Source organism: Populus nigra, chromosome 1 (assembly GCF_951802175.1).
Source record: "Populus nigra chromosome 1, ddPopNigr1.1, whole genome shotgun sequence".
Taxonomy (NCBI): domain Eukaryota; kingdom Viridiplantae; phylum Streptophyta; class Magnoliopsida; order Malpighiales; family Salicaceae; genus Populus; species Populus nigra.
Window position 1 is genome coordinate 16327872 of NC_084852.1, and position 21187 is coordinate 16349058.

The following is a 21187-nucleotide window of genomic DNA, read 5'->3' on the forward strand; positions in this document are numbered from 1 at the left end:
AGGTTAAATTATACATTTTTAAAATAATAGGGGCCAAATAAATAAATAACTGAAACTTTGGGGATCAAAGTGAGGTTTTCTAGGCCCAAGTCTAAATGGTATTTGTTTTTTCTCTCTTAAAGTTGGTCTCTCTTCTTTTCGTGTCTTTTATAATTGTAACCTAAAGTTCTATTTCATAAAATTAATTTTAATTAATTATTAGAATATTTTTCAACACTTTGTAAAAGTGATAGCATGCAAATTGAAATTGAAAAAAAAAATCGAAATATAAACCTGGGATAGTGAGATTGAAAAATAAAATCCATAACTAAAATGACAAAAAAGATCACTTTGTTCATATGAACATTGTGAGGACCAAAATTAAAGAAAGAAAAACTGAATTGTTCATATGAATAGTGTTAAAATAACCCCAACTCTTTTAGTTTATTTTATAATTATAATTTTAATAATTACATTAACCTATCCTCCTTTTTTTTTTTTATCAAAAATGTTCTCCATTACCATTTGGAAAAACTAACTAAATTAAAAATTTACAAAAAAGAATATTAAAAAAATGGACACAATGTTTTTTAGTACATGAACAATATTAATTTCACTATTAATTTTGTTTTGAGTTTTCTTTTTAATATTATTTTTTGTATTTTTTTTAAAAAATAGTAATTAAGAGTGTTTTAGACATAATAAAGGGTTTTTTTTTTATATATATCAAAACTTGAACTTTTAAATGACTTATAATTTTATAATATTGAATAGGAGTTACTGTAATTTACCTAAACGCATAGAAAGCTGGTTGATTGAGGAGTGTGGCTCGATTACGTAAATCGCACAGGTCTTTTGGAATTCATTAATGTCATCATCCATAATATATATACTTATATAGGACTTTAACTAGGCAAAAGAGAACTGACTAGAGTTAAACGGAAGCCTAATATTCCAAAGAAATTGAACAAAGAGAGAAGCTTAAAATGGAAACCTTGGATACCATATCTGAATTTGAATTCCAGGAATAGAAACCACAGGATGATGCCGCAAAGCAGTCAAATGAACTTAGCAGGAGGAAATTAAAAGGCACTACTTACTTTGTTGCTTTTCCACCGACGCTGTTTATATCACACTTAAGAAGTTCTAAAGATAGATTCCTAGGAAGTTTTGTCTCCGAAGCAAGGGATAAATTACTACCAAAGAAAAGAATAGGACTGAAACCGTTTAAATAAACAGAGCTTCCAGAGCAATTTATCAGAACCATGTTTTTGTAGATGCAAAGTTTCATACAATGCCCCTTAAGATGTCTCAGTATTGCAATGCCTTAAATATCATCCAGAAATAAGTAGTTCTTACTTCTTTTCATCCCCTCCTTCTGATTCTAGCTGCATGAGAAACATCTAAATTTTCCTCCCTACTCGGCCTATGCTTTCATAGACTTATCTTCAAATGCCTCAATCTGCTCTTCCATAAACAATAAACGTGCATGCCCCTAACCCCGAAGAATTCACTTTGAGAGCCTCAAGAACGAATCAAGGCTTTAGCTAATCGAGAAGGTAATGCTTGCCATTTTTATCTCTGCACAGTTGAATATCATAGTAAACTTTGTAGGGATGCACTCTGAAATGGTTCGGCATTTCAGCAGCAAACTTCGATGATACCATGTAAAAATTTTCTTGCAAATTGTTGCAGGCAGCAGTCAACAACTCAACATAGGTAATGAAATAAAATCATTGAGGAGTGAGAAGATCTACAGGAAAGTTGCATTCTGTCAGGTATGAGAGAAGCTTAATGCTAATATATGTTCTCCTACACCTTACACCACAGCTCGTTAGCTTCATAGGTCCTTCTGATTGCTCATTTGGGAAAATTGCTAGGAAACTATTCTGTTCAAAAGGATTGAAAAATCACAAACCTTTCTAAACTCCCAAAAGAGTTATGTTTGGAGTGCAGCTGAGTTCAAAACCTTGCAGAAAACTTTGTTTGTATAGGATAAGTTTATACAACCCGGTAGGATTTGAAAGGGTTTGGGTTCTGAGTAGGTACTCGAATCATGGTTTGTTGAGCTTGGCCTGAAGAATTTATGGGTTTAAAAGAGATATATAATTCGTTGAATGGGATACTTTTCACACTTAGCTTAGAATTCCTTTTCTTTCTCTTTAAGTAGATTCTAATATTTGTTTTGTCCTCATTATTCTTTTCTTCTTCTTTAACGATTCTTCACATAGAAACGATGGCAAGATCCGAAAGGGATGGTGGTACAAGGAATGCTGATATATGCGGTCCTTCTCATGGAGTAGATGATCAGGTCACAGTTGATATTGATTCATTGACCTCTTCCGTTGAAAGTATGATGTCCCAGAATTTGAGAATGCCTGATAAAATATGCATCTTTAAAGTGCCTCAAATTCTCAAAAGGCATAGCGAAAAAGCTTATACCCCCAACGCATTTTCAATTGGCCCCTGGCACCGTCACCATCCACTGATGACATCTACAGAGAAAGTTAAACTGAAGTATCTCAAAGGCCTTCTCTGCCGAAGATCTGCGAGCATAACACTGAAGGGGTTGATCAAATCCACCAGGGGGATCGAGAAAGAGGCACGTTCGTGTTATGCTGGATCAATTGATGTCGGTGTAGAGGATTTTGTCAGAATATTGGTAATAGATGGTTGCTTTCTTATTGAACTATTTAGAAAGTATCACGAGAATCAACTTATAGAAGATGATGATCCTATCTTCAATATGTCTTGTATGTTGCAGTACCTATATCATGACTTGATTTTGGTAGAAAACCAAATACCTTGGTTGGTCCTTGAACACTTGTTCAACATGACCGCGGAACCTGGAAAAACGACAACCCTCGCACAACTTGCCCTTCATTTCTTTGAGAACATTTTTTCATTCAATCCACCCCCCATACTTCCCTCTTACCAAGGAAAAAAACATTTGCTTGACCTCTTAAGAAATTGGTTAGTTTTGTCATCTGGAAAAGAGGAAGATGGTGAAACCGGATGGGAACCTATTCCTTCCGTCACAACTCTTGTAGGCGCCGGAATTAAATTGAAGGCGGGTGAGTCAAGCAGCATCTTGGATATAAAATTCGAAAATGGTGTCCTGAAAATCCCAAAATTGCTAATTCAGGAGACAACTGAAGTCATCATTCGAAACCTCATCAGCTATGAGCAGTGTTCTCCTAAATGCACTGACAGAATCACTTCATATGCCGTCCTCCTAGACAACCTCATTAACACTACCAAAGATATGGATACATTCACCAGTAGTGGAATCATTGATAATTGGTTGAATCCAGATGAGGCAACGCAATTCTTCAACAAGCTTTATCAGGATGCTTACTTGAAAAAATACTATTATCTAAAACTGTGCCAGGAGATGAACAGTTATTGCCAGCGCAAGTGGCCAGGATGGGGTGCTCTGTTGATGAGCAAGTACCTTGGCACCCCATGGGCAATTGTTTCTATTTTTGCGGCGGCTACTCTTTTGATTCTCACTATTGTTCAGACAGTATTTACCATCATTAAATAAGTTTTAAATCCTTTGATCTTGTTGAATGTTATGATGAGATGCAAAAGTATACATGTTGGACAATGCATGCCAGATAAATTTTGGTGGAGCAGATTGAGAGAGCAGGTTTTCATGTAATCTCCAGTGTTTTGTAACCCCTTCAGGGACTAATAAGATCAGTATATTAATGAAATTATAATTGCTTTTTGATCAAGGAAATGTCCATTTACAGTACTTTTGAGTTGTACATGCAGAGAGAAAACTTCAAATTACAGTCCTCACTGAATAGCTGCTAGCGTACCCTTGAAGAAAAGAACCATAACTCTTGATCTGATCTCCGACTAAAGGCAGGTTAGATCAATTAGCTATAGCGTTTCTTTTTCTTTTTTGTTTATTGGAAAGTTGGGATATCACTAATAGTTTTGGCAGACATTCTTTCTTTATCATACATTACATTCGAAGTAAAGGATAAATTCACTGGGAATTTCTCCCAAAACAAGAGACTTGACTATTCTAATGGAAATAGATTTGCCGTTTTGGACAAAGGAAAGACAACTGATACGCTCCCTTTTAAAGTTCCTGCTTATTTTTCACAGCAGAAGTTTGTACTTTTTTTTAATCTTATTGAAGAACATAACAGAATTTAATCACTTGTTAGAAATTGATACGGGCTATATACAGAGAACCATGGCAGAACGTTTTGTAGCTAGAAACCATATTTGCTATATACTAAATTAAGTGACTGGTTCTTTTAGTCGTATTGCCATTTTTGCTTAGAAGGTAATGCTCTCTCTCTCTCTATATATATATGGTTCTTTTAGCTAGAAACCATAGACTTGATCTCTTTTTGAGATTTTAGTCGAACTTGTTCCATATAAGATTTAAGTTAGCTTGCATGATGGGAACCACCGGAATCAAATCATGGAAGAGTGACAAAAAGGTTCTCCGTAAAGTTCCAATTTAAGATAGAGACCCTGCAGAAAAAAAAAAAAAAACACAGTAATACAAATGAACAACATGCAAAGAGATATGGGCACTATGAGATTATAGTAGCGGTGATGAATAAAAATATTTTTTATTTAAAAATATATTAAAATATAGTTTTTTTTAAAAAAATTATTTTTGACATCAGTATATCAAAACGATTTGAAAATAATTTTTTTTTATTTTAAGTAAAAAATAAAAAAAAATTTAAAATTTTTAAAAACACGTAGCAACCGCGTTCCTAAACACACCCATGATCTTAAAGGAACCAGGCTTGTAGAAGCTTCTTGTAAAATTTAAATTTGACTATGTACAATTATTAGAAAAAAAGTTAAGGTTGTTTTGCTAGAATAATCATTTGGGTTTTTTTCTAACTTCTTCTTAGGTTTTGCTATGTCTAATTAGACTATAAACACATTCACAAAATGTTCCACATTGATACCTTCTACTTGGAAAAGGCTCATCCTCGTGTCAACATTCAAATCTGGATATAATTATAGATATAATTTTGATTACTTGAAATTAAACAAGTATACATGTATAAATGTATGATGTTATTAAATATATATCCGGGTACAATTTTTATCTAAAGTATTTTTTCAAAAGAATAAGACAATCCTTTGATTTTTCTGTTGGATTTGATATACGGTGACTTGATTTATTTGTGAAATCAGGCCAAGATTTATGCTTTACAAGAACTCGAATTTAGACGTATATTGCGAAGTAAGATTCAATGATTTGATGTTTTGAAGAGTGCTTTTAATTTGTCTTCAAAGTATTCTTATGAGGTGTTTAAGTTTGATCCAATAGAATTTTATTCTTTGTAGACTTCAAAAATTTGTATCTCTAAGATTTTTTTTTTCTAGATTGAGGCCTTTTATTTATAGAGGTTTGTAAGGGCTTTCAGGTTTTTTTTCAATGTCACATGACATGATTTTATTCGTTGATTTTTATTCATGAGATCTTGTATTTATGATAAAATATCTTGAATATTTCCTTTCAAGTGTCAACCTCTTATTAGTCAAGAAATATATAAAGACTTATTTATTTTTTATTTTATTTATTTTTATTTTATTTTATCTTTTCATGTACAAATAAAATAAAAAAATAACACATGGTGAAATTTAATTAGTAGAAATTTTTTTGTTTCTACCTATAACCCTCTTCACTTACATTTAAAAATGCTTGTGCATGTGTTGAAAAATATTGTAATTAAACCCACGGTTTTATACTTTGAATTTTTTTTACTACAAAGATATTGCAACTTCATAGCAACTTGGATAGAAACTGTAGCAGCAACAGGTCGGAGGATGCATATGGATAGTCATCTTCTACTTTATTACTCTATACTTTCTATACCAAACTTGATTCTCCACAACCATTACTCACGAACCATGGCAGTTGGTGCCGATGTAGAAGACAAGAGTGCAACATAACTATCAGAATGAGATGATGTAGAAGACAAGGGCATTTGGAACTGTTAGAATCATGGTCAGCCAGATCACAAGAATCACTGTAAGAGATTAATTTGGTGGTTATGTTATTGAATGGGTTCCCAGGCAAACTATGCGATTCCTTGAATATGAAACTGCTAGGGGATGCACTAGTATTTTTTTTAGAGGATACAACCGAACAGGACATCAACATGAGTAATAGATTCCACCTCAAAACGGGTTCATATGAATTCTCCTTCACTGCATTTTCTTTTGTGCTCACATGAAAAGTCCTAGTTGTAAGACCATCAATTTCAAGAGCCAACTTAGATTCTGCCCTTCCAAGGGTTTCTTCAGAATCACCACTGCTAGTCAATTATTTTGCAACCTGAAGCTCCCAGAAGGCCAGAAGGCCCTGCTTCTAGCTTTGCTATGCCCTTGCGAATAGGCTACTTTAAACAATGATTTTTATTCGGTGGAGAGCTTGAGTGGTTGGCCAAGAACTCTAGTCTCTAGGTGGGAATTAGTGAAAGCTTATCGATATTGACCCTCAGCGCCCCTTGCACTTTTTCTTTCAGTTTTTTTATTGCTGTACTTTGTCATTCGTGTTAAAGTAATTCATATCAAACATAAAAGAAGACTAGAATTCTCAATAAAATATTTATTATGAGTACTTAAGTTAACCTAAATACAAAGGAATTATATATAGGTTAAACTGAAACTACTATTCTACCCTTAATAAATAAAACTAGATAAATATTACTTAACATCTCCTCTCAAACTCACGATGCGGCATCTACAAGCATCGAGAGTTTGCCAACTAGAAAACGAAAACGAGATATGGAATATGTCTTGGTAAAGAAATCTGCAATCTGCAAGGAAGAATGAACAAAAGGCAAAGTAATGGTGCCAGCTTGAGATGATGACGAGTAAGATGACAATCGATCTCAATGTGCTTAGTTCGCTCATAAAAACCGAGTTGTGAGCAATCTGAATAGAACTCTGGTTGTCACAATTCATAGGAGTAGGATGAGAAAATAAAACTCTCATATCAGCAAGTAACCAACGTAACCAAACAATCTCTTTGGTAGTAGATGCCATGACAGAAGCTGTAGGAAAGTCGAAATACCAGATTGTGCAGAAGCGGAAGACAAAATATCACTCCAAATTTTTTTATTTTTCTTGCAGAAAGTTAATTCAAATACCAAATTGCAGAAACTAAAGAGAAGACGAAATACCAAAACAATTGCAGAGACAGAACAGAAATACCAAATTGCAGAAGCTGATACCAAATTGCAGAAACTGAAGAGAAGACGAAATACCAAAAGAATTGCAGAGACAGAACATAAATACCAAATTGCAGAAGCTGATACCAAATTGCAGAAGCTGAAGAGAAGACGAAATACCAAAACAATTGCAGAGACAGAACAGAAATACCAAATTGCAGAAGCTGATACCAAATTACAGAAACTGAAGAGAAGATGAAATACCAAAACAATTGCAGAGACAGAACAGAAATACCAAATTACAGAAGCTGATACCAAATTGCAGAAACTGAAGAGAAGACGAAATACCAAAAGAATTGCAGAGACAGAACAGAAATACCAAATTGCAGAAGCTGATACCAAATTGCAAAAATTGAAGAGAAGATGAAATACTAAAACAATTGCAGAGACATAACAGAAATACCAATTTGCAGAAGCTGATACCAAATTACAGAACTGAAGAGAAGACGAAATACCAAAACAATTGCAGAGACATAATAGAAATACCAAATTGCAGAAGCTGATACCAAATTGTAGAAACTAAAGAGAAGACGAAATACCAAAATAATTGCAGAGACAGACAGAAATACCAAATTGCAGAAGCTGATACCAAATTGCAGAAACTGAAGAGAAGACGAAATACCAAAATAATTGCAGAGACAGACATAAATACCAAATTGCAGAAGCTGAAGAATCTAAAATAAAGTTTCAGATATTAATTCTTCAGCCGCAAACAAAACTTGATCTTCATCCTCCATCTTTTAATAGGTCAAACAACCCATGTCTGATGTTTTGAAAAATGAATCTGAAGTTAAGCTTCAAAGGAATGCATTGAGCGTGATGGAACATCTTACAGGGAATGAAGTGGATGATGATAACGATTTTGATACGAGCAGTGGCTCTGACATTGGTGAACATGATTTCTACAAGGACAACGAGTTTCATAAAATTAACAAGCCAAGAGTTCGATCAACTAGGCTCTGATACCATGTTAAAGTAATTCATATCAAACATAAAAGGAGGCTAGAATTCTCAATAAGATGTTTATTATGAGTACTTAAGTTAACCTAAATACAAAGGAATTATATATAGGTTAAACTGAAAATACTAAAATGGGGAACAGTTTGCAATGATTGCAAAGCCAATGCTGATTCATGCACGTTTTGGGGAACACATATGTGCATCTCCATCTCTTCTATCTCGGTAAAATCATAGCCATAGCTCAAAGCTACGCTTAATCCATCCTCACAATCAAAATCAAAAACTTGCTGCACACACTTATCAACTTGGTCATAGCATGTGATAGAATAAACATTGCTATAAGGATATTTCATTGCATCATGAAAATTAAATTCAATCTTTTCATCTCCTACTTCCATAGACAAAGTATCCTTACCACAATCTATCCTTGTATTGGCAGTTTTCAAGAATGGTCTCCCAAACAATATAGGAGTGCTGTTTGATGAATCACAAGAATCATGTTCCATATCAAGAATATAAAAGTCGCATGGAATGACCAAACTATCAATCTTAACTAGGACATCTTCTATCATACCAAGTGGGTAAACAAAACTACGATCCGCAAGTTGTATTACAATGCTAGTTTTATTCAAAGGCTCAAGACTAAGAGAATCATAAACATGTTTGGGCATAACACTAATGGATGCACCTAAATCGCATAAAGCTCTTTTAAAACTAGCATTACTAATAACACATGGGATAGTAAACGCACCTAGGTCTTTTTGTTTCAAAGGTAGATTCTTTTGAACAACGGCAGATACAACTTCACCCATACTTACCGTTTCATGACCTTTCAGTTTGAAAGCTCTCTTGGTAGTACACAACTCCTTTAAGAATTTTGCATACTTGGGAATTTGCTTGATAGCATCAAGCAAAGGAATGTTGAGTTCTACTTTCTTGAGAACCTCTAAAATCTCTTTTTCTTTGTCCTCTTTCTTTGACCTAGAAGAACTCACAAGAAAGGGTGGAATTGTTTTAAAACTGGAAGTCATTGATTGAGGACTTACCTTTAGAGTGTTGGTCGTGGTTTCTCAAGTACTTATAATAAACATCTTATTGAGAATTCTAGCCTCCTTTTATGTTTGATATGAATTACTTTAACAATTCGTTTCCTTTGATCCATCCTATCAAAACAACAATTGTGATGTGGAGATTCAGAATCCATAAATTCCCAGCCACTTGGACTACAAGTAATGGTTGGCTATCAGAATCTCTTCCACAGCAACATCCTTTTGTATTGAATCCTACCTCAGAAGAATTTTGTGAACTATTTATGCTCAATGACTGGGTCATATCCTCATCAGTATAAATACTTGTCCGGTGTTGAAATGTAACTCAATTTATTTTTTGACATTCTTTGGGAACTTGGATGTAGGTTAATCGCCTGACTTGTGATTCCACGTGAGTTGCTTTGGCGGTTTGAATTCTCCAGCTATTATATTTCATTGGATTTGGTGCTAGAAAAGTCATTTCTTAATGGTCACAATTGTTATTTTCAACGAACCAATCTTGGGCAGTGAACTTCGCGGAGGTCTTCACTGCTCCCCTCATCAGGTTTCATTTCCACATCTTCACTGCTCCCCTAATCAGGTTTCAATTCCACATCAGGTTTCATAACTTTCTTTTATTAGAGCATCACTCTTCTGTGGCTTTTGATCAAGGAAAATTCTTACCCTCCATGTTTTAGGACATATAAATATTATAGGACTTGTAATCTTGTTCCCCATCCCTTCTTTCAAACATGCACATAGTCCATGCTTTTTTCTAGATAGTGACTTCCAGGAATTCTTCTTTTTCCTTTAAAAGGTTCTTAGTAATTCACTACTAGAAATTCGCTTAAAACCAATGGAAAAATTCTGTTGGTAATTCGCAGTGATAATTACCGACAGACACTATTTCGTCCGTAATTTAATCGGTATATACCGATGGAATTACAAACAGAATATTCAGAATTTAAAAAAAAGACAGTTCGCTAGCGTGGAACTTTTTGCGCGTGATTTTACCAATAGAATCAGTGAGAAATTCAAACCGGGATTTCTGTACAGTGACATGATCAATTCACCGTCAGAATTGCTGACGGAATCACCGAGGGATTCAAACCGGGATCTCTATACAGTGATGTGACCAATTCACCGTCAGAATTGCCGATGAAATTTTGTTATAAGGGTGGCTTTGATATGGACTATCAATGATTTTCCAGCTTATGGAATGGTTTCTGGTTGGAGCACACATGAAAAACTAACTTGTCCATATTGCATAGAAAACAATAAGGCATTCACGCTAACAAATCGAGGTAAAGCTTTTTTTTTTACTGTCACCGTCATTTTTTGCCACCGAATCACAAGTACAAAAAGAATAGAAAAGATTTCTTTATCCCGTCATGGATGTGAAGGAGAAGACAAAGAACAACATCAAGGCCAGATTGAATATAGCTTTGTTCTGTAATCGTACAAATATGGAGTTGGTTTGTGATGGGCCACGGGTCGCAAAACCAAGAGCAAGCTTTATGTTGAAGAAAAATGCACAACTATTAGTTTACAAATGGCTTAAGAATCTGCGTTTCCTGATGGACATGCCTCGAACATATCAAGGTTGGTTAATACAGAGGAATGCAGATTGTATAGAATGAAGAGTCATGACTGCCACATGTTGATGCAAACACCCATTCCATTAGCTTATCGTGATTTGTTGCCAAAAAGGATATGGGATGCACTCACGGAGATCAGTCATTTCTTGAGAGATATATGCTCCAGCAAGTTGATTATTGATCATATTGAGAGGCTTGAAACAAATATCGTGGAAACACTATGCAAACTTGAGATGATATTCCCTCCATTGTTTTTTGACTTAATAGAGCATCTCCCCATACATCTACCATTTGAGGTAAAAGTTGGAGGACCGGTCCAGTATAGATGGATGTACCCATTCGAACAGTTAGATATTACAGTTGCAATGTAATTCATATATAAAAGTATTTTTTTTATTTTTCTTAATTGAAAATATTTGATTAATTCAATGCAAGTACTTGTTCAATTTTAAGAAAAAGGTTAAGAACAAGGTGTATGTTAAGTCTTCGATATGCGAGGCCTGTATTGTTGAGGCGATTTCAACATTTATCTTATACTATTTTGAACCTCATTTGAGAACGAGAATCAATCGTGTTCCATGGCATGATAATGACGGTGAAATACCTTCAAGTAGTAACTTGTCAATATTCTCCAATCCTAGACGACCCACACCTAAAAATGCCATAAGGGAAGATATTTGTCGGAAATAGAGTTTAGACAAGCACATAATTTTAATTGTGATGAGCTGAGACTTTTTATTCAGTAAGTATATGTAATACTAATTAAACTTTGTTAAGAATGTACTATTTATATATTGTAATATCATAAACTCATATAATTTGGAACAACCTTGCAGACAACATCGATTATATTTACTGTCCAATAACTCATAGCTGACTAAATCTCAAATCTTTCAATTATAAGATGAACAATTTGCCACGTGGTTCATAACACATGTAAGAAATATCATAAACTCATTATCTCTTGCAAAGTTACTGTATGTCATTACAAAATTATCGTTTACTGTTAATTGTTGTACATTATGTACGTACAAGGTTTATCAAATAGGAAGGAGTGTTGCTAAGTCATTGTCTTCACTAAGCCTGGGCCATGGAAGAATATGGGCATGGAAGAAAGACATACAACAATGATGTTTGTGTTAAGGGATCGACTAGTAGTGAGTTAGAAGTTTACTACTATGGTAGATTAGAAGAGCTTGTTGAACTGCAATATCATTGCGAGCAGAATAGATTATTTTTGTTCAAATGTTATTGGTATGACACCGCTAACAGAGGAATCATAGTTAATCCTCACTATGGTCTGGTCAAAATCAACTTAAAAGCTAGACTCCGCAACGTAAATGATGTTTTTGTTTTTGCAAAGCAATGTCAACAAGTTTATTACACACACATCCCTTCCTTTAGAAAGGATCGATTAAGAGTTGCTTGGTTATCCATTTTAAAAACAAAACCCAGGGGTCGTGTCGAGGTTGTTCAGGATGAGAACGAAGACACAAGTGTTCGAGATGAAGTCTTTCAGGTTAGTGAGTTGGTTGAACCATATCGAGTTGCTTCTTCGAATGATTTGAAAGAAAATTCAAATTTTCATGTTTTCTATTATAGTCTTGTTGATGTTGATGCAGAGAAGTTGAATGTTATTTTGAGCTCTAGCGGACAAGCAAATGTTGAAGATGATTATGACATCTATATTGAAGATTGCGATGGAGCTGATGACTATTCAATTGACAACGAAGAAGAAGAAATTCTGACTAACTATCAGAATCACATAAAGTGTAAAGTATTTTTTTTATAATGTAATATATATTATGAATGATATTTTGTAACACAAAATATTTATTTTATAAGTGTTAACTGTTGTTATTGTTTTGTGCGATAGACAGTTTGTAATTTAAGTTTTTTCATGAAGGTAAATATGCAATACAAACATAATCTTTCATGCACAGTGCACGATTATCGATGTCCATACAAACGAATTACACGTTCGTAGGCATTTCACAAAGAGTTGCAAAATATTTACTAGAAATGCCACAAACACCAACGACTCTATAGACGGATACAGTCCGTCGGCATTTCACAGAGAGTTGCAAAAATATTTACTAGAAATGCATCACCGATATTGATACCAACAGATACATTCCGTCGGTATTTGTCAGTGGTCCACAATTACCAACAGAATCATCGACGGATGGTGCGAATTTCAAAGGGCGGGTATTAAATGCATCTCTGACCGTGTGCCATTGGCGACGAAATTACCAATGAATTGCGAAAAATATGGAGGGTAAAAAAATTATGGTGCGAAATTCAAAATTTACTGATAGATTTTTAAAACATCACCGACGGGATAATTAAAAATAATATTATTTAAATTGGTCATCAACAATTATGTCAGTAAAAATGTTCTATAAATCCTAGCAACTGCCCTTTCAATTCATTTCATCTCCTTCATTTCACAGCTCTCATTTTCATTTTTTCCTATCATTTGCTTCAAATCTCTTGTTTTTTGCTTGTAATCTCTAGTTATATCTTCAACAAATTAAAAGGTATGTATTTCCTCTACTTCATTTGCTTTACGATTTTATTTATTTTATTTGTTCTTTGTTTTAGCTATTGTTATTTTTGTTATGTTTTTTGTTTTGGTGTATTTTTATAATGTAGATAAAATCTTGAAATAAACACATTATTAAGGTTAGCATTTTTCATTCATAAAGTCTATAGTTTTTTTTTGTTTTTAATTTGTTCAATATATTTTGTTGTTTGTATTGCCATAATAATTGAACACTTTGATGAATTTTAATTGTTATTGATGAATTTACCTTGTAATTAGTAATTGAATATTTAGGAATAAATTTAATTATTTTATCTCAATTTTACTCTATTAATGCATGATATCTATTTAATTATTTCCATTAATTTTAATTGTTATTTGTATAGATGTTAGGTTATATACAAGATTTTGGAATGGGGTCAATTGGTTGTGGCTATTGTCAATATTTTCAAGTTTGAAAATTTTGAATAGTCTCTAGTGTAGGGAAGGTGTTGTTAAATTTTTTTAACAATCAAAATTAATTATGTAATTATTCGTATAAAATTGTGTAGATGCGTAGAATGAAATCAACAGCTCGTCACTCACATAGGGTTGCAGCTAGTTCTACCAGCGAGGATGACATATCCTTAGGTGTCAATCAAGAAGAGGCATCTGTGCCGTCTACTAATGTTACCTCTTTCAGCGCGGTTTCACGGCATAAAGACGGTGTGCCTTCACAGTAGAATCAATTCACCTGCAAGTATGAAGAGCAGTGGAAGGATGACTTTTCAATGTAAGTTTGTTTCGGTTTTATTTTTTAAAAATTATAACATAATTTATGAACAACTAATCAATATTTTACTAATTTAATTTATTTTTATGTTCAGAAATATTGAGGCCGCCCGAGTAATATCATTAGTATTTAAATCGTCGATGAAGATTCTATTATTTCAATGGAGTCAGGTATCCAGACATCCAAAATGAATACCAAATATCGATGCATAGTTTGACAAATTTGAGGTTGGTTTTAAATTCTAATTTCCACCTTATTTTTAATATAATTGTAAATAAATTATTATTTTTATTTTAAATAAATTATTTATACACAGCCCAAATTCATGTGGGACAACACACTTGACAATGCTGTGAGGAGGGTGTGGGAAAATCACGCGGCAACTAGGTAACATAAAAAACAATACGATAATGTTTTTTAAAAAATGTATGTTTTAAAATCTAATTTCTCACTATGGAAGTAGGTTGCGTGATTTTTGATATGAAGTATAAAAAATAAAAAAAAAACACGAGAGATAATGGTCTCCAAGGCTGGAACGACATGGCGATTTGGAGGGATTTCAAACCGCTATACATCCTAGTAGATATATGGCCGTAATATATTAAGCACGTGATGTCTGAGCGGTTCACACGACGCTCATAGTCCAGTGTTGGCAACCGAATCGGCAAATTGATGGTTCGGTGACAACGCACACCGGCGGCTCTGTTCCATTTGTTGCACATGTGAAACAGATGCTAAGATTAATTTAAATGAAATATATCATTAAATAATTTTTTGTTACTTCAATAATTGTTTTCCTTACAGGCTACATCTCTTGGATGTGAGTCGAGCCCAATAGAGCTGTTTGTAGAGACACATGTATGGAGTCAAGATCGCCCAAGGGAGGTGCAATAGTAATATCTATTATGTAACCCACCATTGGTCCATTCGCTAAGAGTTAGTCTTCCAAAAGCATCAAGCATTTGACTTCATGGTAATTGCATACTTCTTATGAACTTTATGGTCATGGTGGTTTGTCTCAATCAGTTTTACAACTTCAATACTCCTTTCAACATTTAACAACTTTTCTAGCTGATCTACCACTATTAAACCACCGCAAACGTGTTGGAGATGATACTTGCAATCATAGTTATTAGACCCGGCCCGGGGGTTGACCCGGCCAAGGGGCCGGGTCCCGGGTTTCAGGGGTCAACCCGGGTCAACCCGGATTAACCCGGAAAAATTAAAAAAAAATAAAGTTTTAATATTTCATATGAAAAAATCCATGTAAATATAGATTATACATATTATGAAGTTTAAAAGAATATTTTAAAAAGTTTTTTATCCCACATTAAAAAGATATTATGTTAAGCTTTTAAGTTAAAGTATTTAAACCAAAAAAGTTTTTTATCCCACATTGAAAAAACATAACTTTTTCCTTGGAAACATAGAGTATATATACTAATGGGTTTCAAATCCCACATTGAAAAAACATAACTTTTTTCATGGGAACATGGAGTATATATATGAAAGGGCTTTAAATCCCACATTGAAAAGATATTATGTTATCCTTTTAAGTTGAAGTATTTAAACCAAAAGGTTTTTTATCCCACATTGAAAAGACATGGTTTTTTTCATGGGAACATAGTGTATATATATGAAAGGGTTTCAAACCCCACATTGAAAAGATACTATGTTATCATTTTAAGTTGAAGTATTTAAACCAAAAGGTTTTTTATCCCACATTGAAAAAACATGGTTTTTTTCATAGAAACATAGTGTATATATATGAAAGGGGTTCAAATCCCACATTGAAAAAATATATGTTATCCTTTTAAGTTGAAGTATTTAAACCAAAAGGTTTTTTTATCCCACATTGAAAAAACATGACTTTTTTCTTGGGAACATAGAGTACATATACTAATGTGTTTCAAATCCCACATTTGAAAAAAAAAAAAACCGGGTCTCGTCCGGGTTCGCCCGGGTCCCGGGTCGACCCACCGGGTCGCCCGGGTTTGGCCAGGCTGTTGCCACAGCCGGTCTTTTGTTAAACCCGGATCGGTCCAGCCACCGGGTTGACCGGGTTCCAGGTCGACCCGCTGGGCCGGGTTTAATAACTATACTTACAATGATTATTTCCTGAACTTCAATACACTTGAGTATACTCCTAAGTATTGGGAACAGAGACAAGATATTTTTAAAACACTATGAGTCGATCCTCGTGAGAGCATATATTCAACATACCATTTTTGCATCCTTTTTTACATATGACTAGCAGATAAATGTTATCCTTCCTTTCTAAAACCATTAAAATCCTTATACTAACACACTATTTACCCTAAATAGTGACGAGTTTGTTTCACTTTGGGAATTAAAATCATGTAACGACCTTTCTATTTTTGGCACTTTTATGGTGAAGAAATCCCTTTTATTGATGAACTTAATGAAATTGATAAGAAAGGATGTTCTTTTCTTCCAAAGAGCTATACGTATGTATTTATTGCCTTTCATTAAGAATGTGAGACTGTTGATGGTGACTATGTAATGACATTTTTAAGATTGGGTAGATTTTTGGTTCTGAGATGATTTGAGATATAAGATGCCTTTCTGTATGAGTAAGTCCAGTGAATCCAATAAGTTACTTAAGTCTTGTATTTACTCTAACAAATTCATGCATCCTCTCTAAAAGCTTCATGTCCCTTCTTGCATTTAAGATGAAGTTTTCTTAGCGGTTTTTCTTTCATGTTGGCTATGGAAATTTGTATTTTCTAGCAAAGATATTGGTTTCATTCGTCCTAGTAATTTCAAAGTAGCATCTATGATGACAACTAAAAGATAATTTTCTCTTGCGATACCAGTTTTAGCAAGTACTTTTAATGGTTTAAAGGACGTCCAATCTGCATTAGGTGTCACTTTACGAGACATCCCTTTTCCTATTCATTTTCTTAGCAGTTGACTTGTAGAAAAATTTAGCACCCATCAAATAACTATTAGCCTTGTCAAGTTAGTTGGGATGACAAAATATACTAGTGTGAGGTTAGCAAAACATTTCAATGAATCTTGAGCTAATACTCTTTTAAGAAATCCTAAGAAAATCATATCTCTTATAAAATATACCAACGTGGGGTTAGCAAAATATTCAAAACATAGTCCCTATGACTTTGGTGGGAGAATTAGGGTTCCAACCTTAGAAGATGCATTTTAACTTTGGAATAGCTTTATTAAACTTAACACTCATTCTCAGTGCAAGCTTCTATTGCTCCTAAACGTTAGACTTCCTTCGGTGACTAAAAGTTATATGGACTAGTGGACTCTAAAGTGGTCTAATATTTGTCATTTCAAGATGAAAATCAGCCTCAAAAGTCCTACTAATGTTGCTACAGTATCCTGGGGGCAAAATAAAAAAAGAATGGCCCTAACTTAATAGAGAAAAAAAATACTCAACCTATAAAAGAGACAAGCAGACAATTGATGTTGATTTAGGCAAAAAGGATGGTGCCCAAACATGTATCCATATAAAGAAGACACCACTTGTAATTCCTAGTACAAAGGGAGTAAATGCTTTAGAAGATCATCTAAGGAAGAAATCCACTAACTCCCTAGGGGTAAAGAGAATGCATAATCCTTTTCTCCACGATTGATAAAACAAACACTTGCCTTTTTTTTTGCCCCATCAATTTTTTTTTACTAAGATGCTCACAATGATATGTGTGTAAGATAAGAAGGTAGACGATGTAGAAGCAATTTTAAATGTCGAGTATAGTGAACATAAAGATAGTTATCATCATTGGAAACATTTAAAACGTAGAAGGTGTTTAATCTTTGTGGATTGAGTTTTTTTTCATGAAGTTTCTGGTGCATCAATAATGCCAGATAATGTTGATGAATTGGTTTGACACTTTCTTTGTTCTTTAATTTATGTTACTTATCATTTATTAACCTTTTTTTTTATTGTTCTTTATTTCAACTTGGTTAACAAGACTTGCGGAACGACTTTGATATATATATATTGGGCTAAAAATGAGTGTTACTTTTATTGCTAGCCCTAATCTATTCAATGTTTTAGTTATTGGGATTGGAAATTATCATCCTCCATCTAGTTTACCATATGAGCAGTTTAATCATAGATCTAGAGACTAACTTGTGTACTCCTGGACCTCCTATTACCTTTGAGCCTTTTGGAGTTACTAGGTATTATGATAATGATATATTAGATAACATAAGATCTGAATTTTCTATTAAGTATTGAGAGAGCATTAGAAATAAGATTGTTCGTATATCGGTCCATTATATTTCTAATTTAGCTAGTAAGTCCATTATATTTCTAATTTAGCTAGTAAAGTTGAGAAGATTCTCCACTTCATGAAAGATATAAAGTTTGATTGCTCTTCTATTAGAAGAATTGTAATTGAGGTGATTAAAGATGCTAAAACATTTATCCATATAAAGTCTTTACTATTTCCTATGATGACATCAGTGTAGCAAGCCTTAGAAATTTGAAGTGTAGCTCAAAAATTCTAAAGCTTTTGAAGATGAGGCATCTAGATTTACTTTCATCATTCAAGCTGAGATGACAAAAGTAGAGGAGCAGTTGATGGAGCTACAGAGCAAGAAGACCGAGTTAGAGTCATCCTTTAATAGGCATGATAAAGAGCTTTCTAAAAGAAAAGTCATCACCTTCAACATTCGAGTAAAGATCATTACGATACCTAATTTCCTATATGATAAGTGAAAATGACATAATCATTCTAAAAATTAAAAGGAGTATTGGAGACCAAACAAAAAGAGTTAGAAAGATATAGATGGAAACCATAATGCTTTTTAAAAAGAGTTATCTATGCGAATAACCATATGGTTTCGAATAGTTTTAAAGGATGGTGTAATTGTAATTAGAATAATTTCTAAATTGTTGACATACCTTTATAGATAAAGAATCAAGTCATAACATAGTTTAAGGAAATTTTTTTGTTAACCAGTTTTTTTTTTACATGATTGTACTCAAAACGAGTCCCAAATTGCCTATGAACCTTTTGTGGATAAAGGATCAAGTTATAACATAGTTTAAGTTTTTGTAGTTTTTTTTATGCCTTTTATTGTTTTAGCTCATACGGGTTAGAAGCTATATCAGATTTCAAGTATAGTATATTTTTAAAAATTTATCATTGATAGGCCCAATCCTCAATCCATTCTTATCGATAATTTTATAAGCTACATTGGTGTCGACTTTTTGAACCACATAAGGGTCAACCTATTTGAAGAAGAACTTGTTGCCCATGCATTTTGACATGATTATCGGGTGTTGTAGTAGCAAGATAAGATCTTCTACTTGGAATGGGCGCGATCACACCTTTTTGTTAAAAGCTCTACAAAGTCTTGCTTGATAACATTCTAATTGTTGTTGTGCTTGAAGATGCATTTCATTTAAAGCTTCAAGTTCTTCGAGGTGTAGACAAAAATTGTCTTCATTGAAGATTTCTTCTTTGATCGCAATTCTTAGAGATGAAATTTGACATTCTAGTGGAGAAACAACTTCTACCCCGTATACCAAGAAATATGGAGTAGTTTGAGTCAACATTCAGAATGTAGTACAATATGCCTATAACACTTATCTATTTTTATCATGCCAATCCTTCTTTGAGTGATTCACCACCTTCTTGAGAATATTGCATAAGGTCTTACTAAAAGCTTCTGCTAAGCCATTAGCCAGAGCATTATACATAGAAGAGTTATGCTGTTTAAAAACCAAATTGTACAAACAACTTGTTCATGGCTATATTGTAGAACTCCTTTCCATTATCAGTTATGATATATCTCAGTATCCCATAACAGTAGATGATGCTTGTATGAATGAAGTTTACAACTATCTTTTTTTTTTTTTACCTCTTTTAATTCTATAACTTCTGCTTACTTTGAGAAGTAATTTATTATGGCCAATATGTAAAGATGCCTCCCAGGATACAGTGAAGCTCCTAAGAAAAATGATGTCATACTCTATAGGTTCAAAAAAAGCTAAACTTGTTATAAGAGGCAAATGGTATGGACCTAAATTGACCATGGTTTTGATATTAGAAGTTGCTATTTTATTATCGAAAATGATATCCTCATTCTCATATAGCCTCATGATCTTGTCTTGTAGCATAAAACACTTGTCTTTATGGGACGACTGATCAAGCAATGATATTTGTAATAGTTCAGATTGTCCACTTAGTTGTTTATTTAGGACAATTCACCTATGTTCACTTGATTAGATTTGCCTTAAACAAATCATCTAGTATCTTAGTATGTCTGAGTCGGCGAATAGATACACTTTTTCTTGTTGCTCTTTTAAGGATGGATTCTTTCTTTCACCCTTTTGAAAAGTAGTCGATGTTGAACGTTCATCCTCTTAACTCCAGTTGGCACCTTTATGACAACATAGTTATCTACTAAAAACTGCTTTCCCTCAATCTTTAGAGTGTTTTATTTGAATCTACAACCTTCAGGCTTATTTCTCTTGGGCACTTGTAGAGGTAATAATAAACTTTCAGCTACTGCAATGCTAAGTTTCATGTCATGTGCTCGAGTAGCCAATTCTTCAAAAGACTTTAGTTTGATGCCTTGTAAAATATAGCATAGTCCCCAATGCTATATTTTTTTTAAATGAACAAAACAATATAAAATAATATAAAAGAGAAGGTATTAATTAAAATTTATATAAAAAAATAAATAGAGAAGATCTATTAATTAAAATTAAAATTAAAAATTAATCAAAATTAAAAAAAAAATCAAATGCTTTTAGGCCTAGTAGTCAGATCTGCGCTCCCGACTAATAATGAAAAAGTTCTGGTACGCTTGGGTTTAGAAGGTTAGCCATGCTCACTTGACTAATTATTTTTTAATAAAATAGATGACACATCATTCATTCTATTTTTTTTAAATGAAAGATATGTCATTTGTCATGACAGACTATTTGACTAGACAATTTTCTATTCATCTCCAGTCCTTGAAAGGTTGAGGTTCAAGTTTTTAGATCTAACAAATTTATTTTTCAATCCATTTTAAATTTCAAACACTCTCTAATCACTTTAAAAAGTGAAAATCACTCGAATAGAAAATTT

At 33.4% G+C, this 21187-nt stretch overlaps 1 protein-coding gene across 1 annotated transcript; it reads left to right on the forward strand.

Moving 5' to 3' along the window:
• The first annotated feature begins 1217 nt into the window (after positions 1-1217).
• On the forward strand, positions 1218-3724 carry LOC133699259 (UPF0481 protein At3g47200-like). Its single transcript, XM_062122452.1, has 3 exons — positions 1218-1538; positions 1675-1757; positions 2211-3724. Exon 3 carries the CDS (start codon positions 2216-2218, stop codon positions 3524-3526), a length of 1311 nt encoding a protein of 436 aa, XP_061978436.1. The 5' UTR covers positions 1218-1538; positions 1675-1757; positions 2211-2215; the 3' UTR covers positions 3527-3724.
• Positions 3725-21187: the final 17463 nt, after the last annotated feature.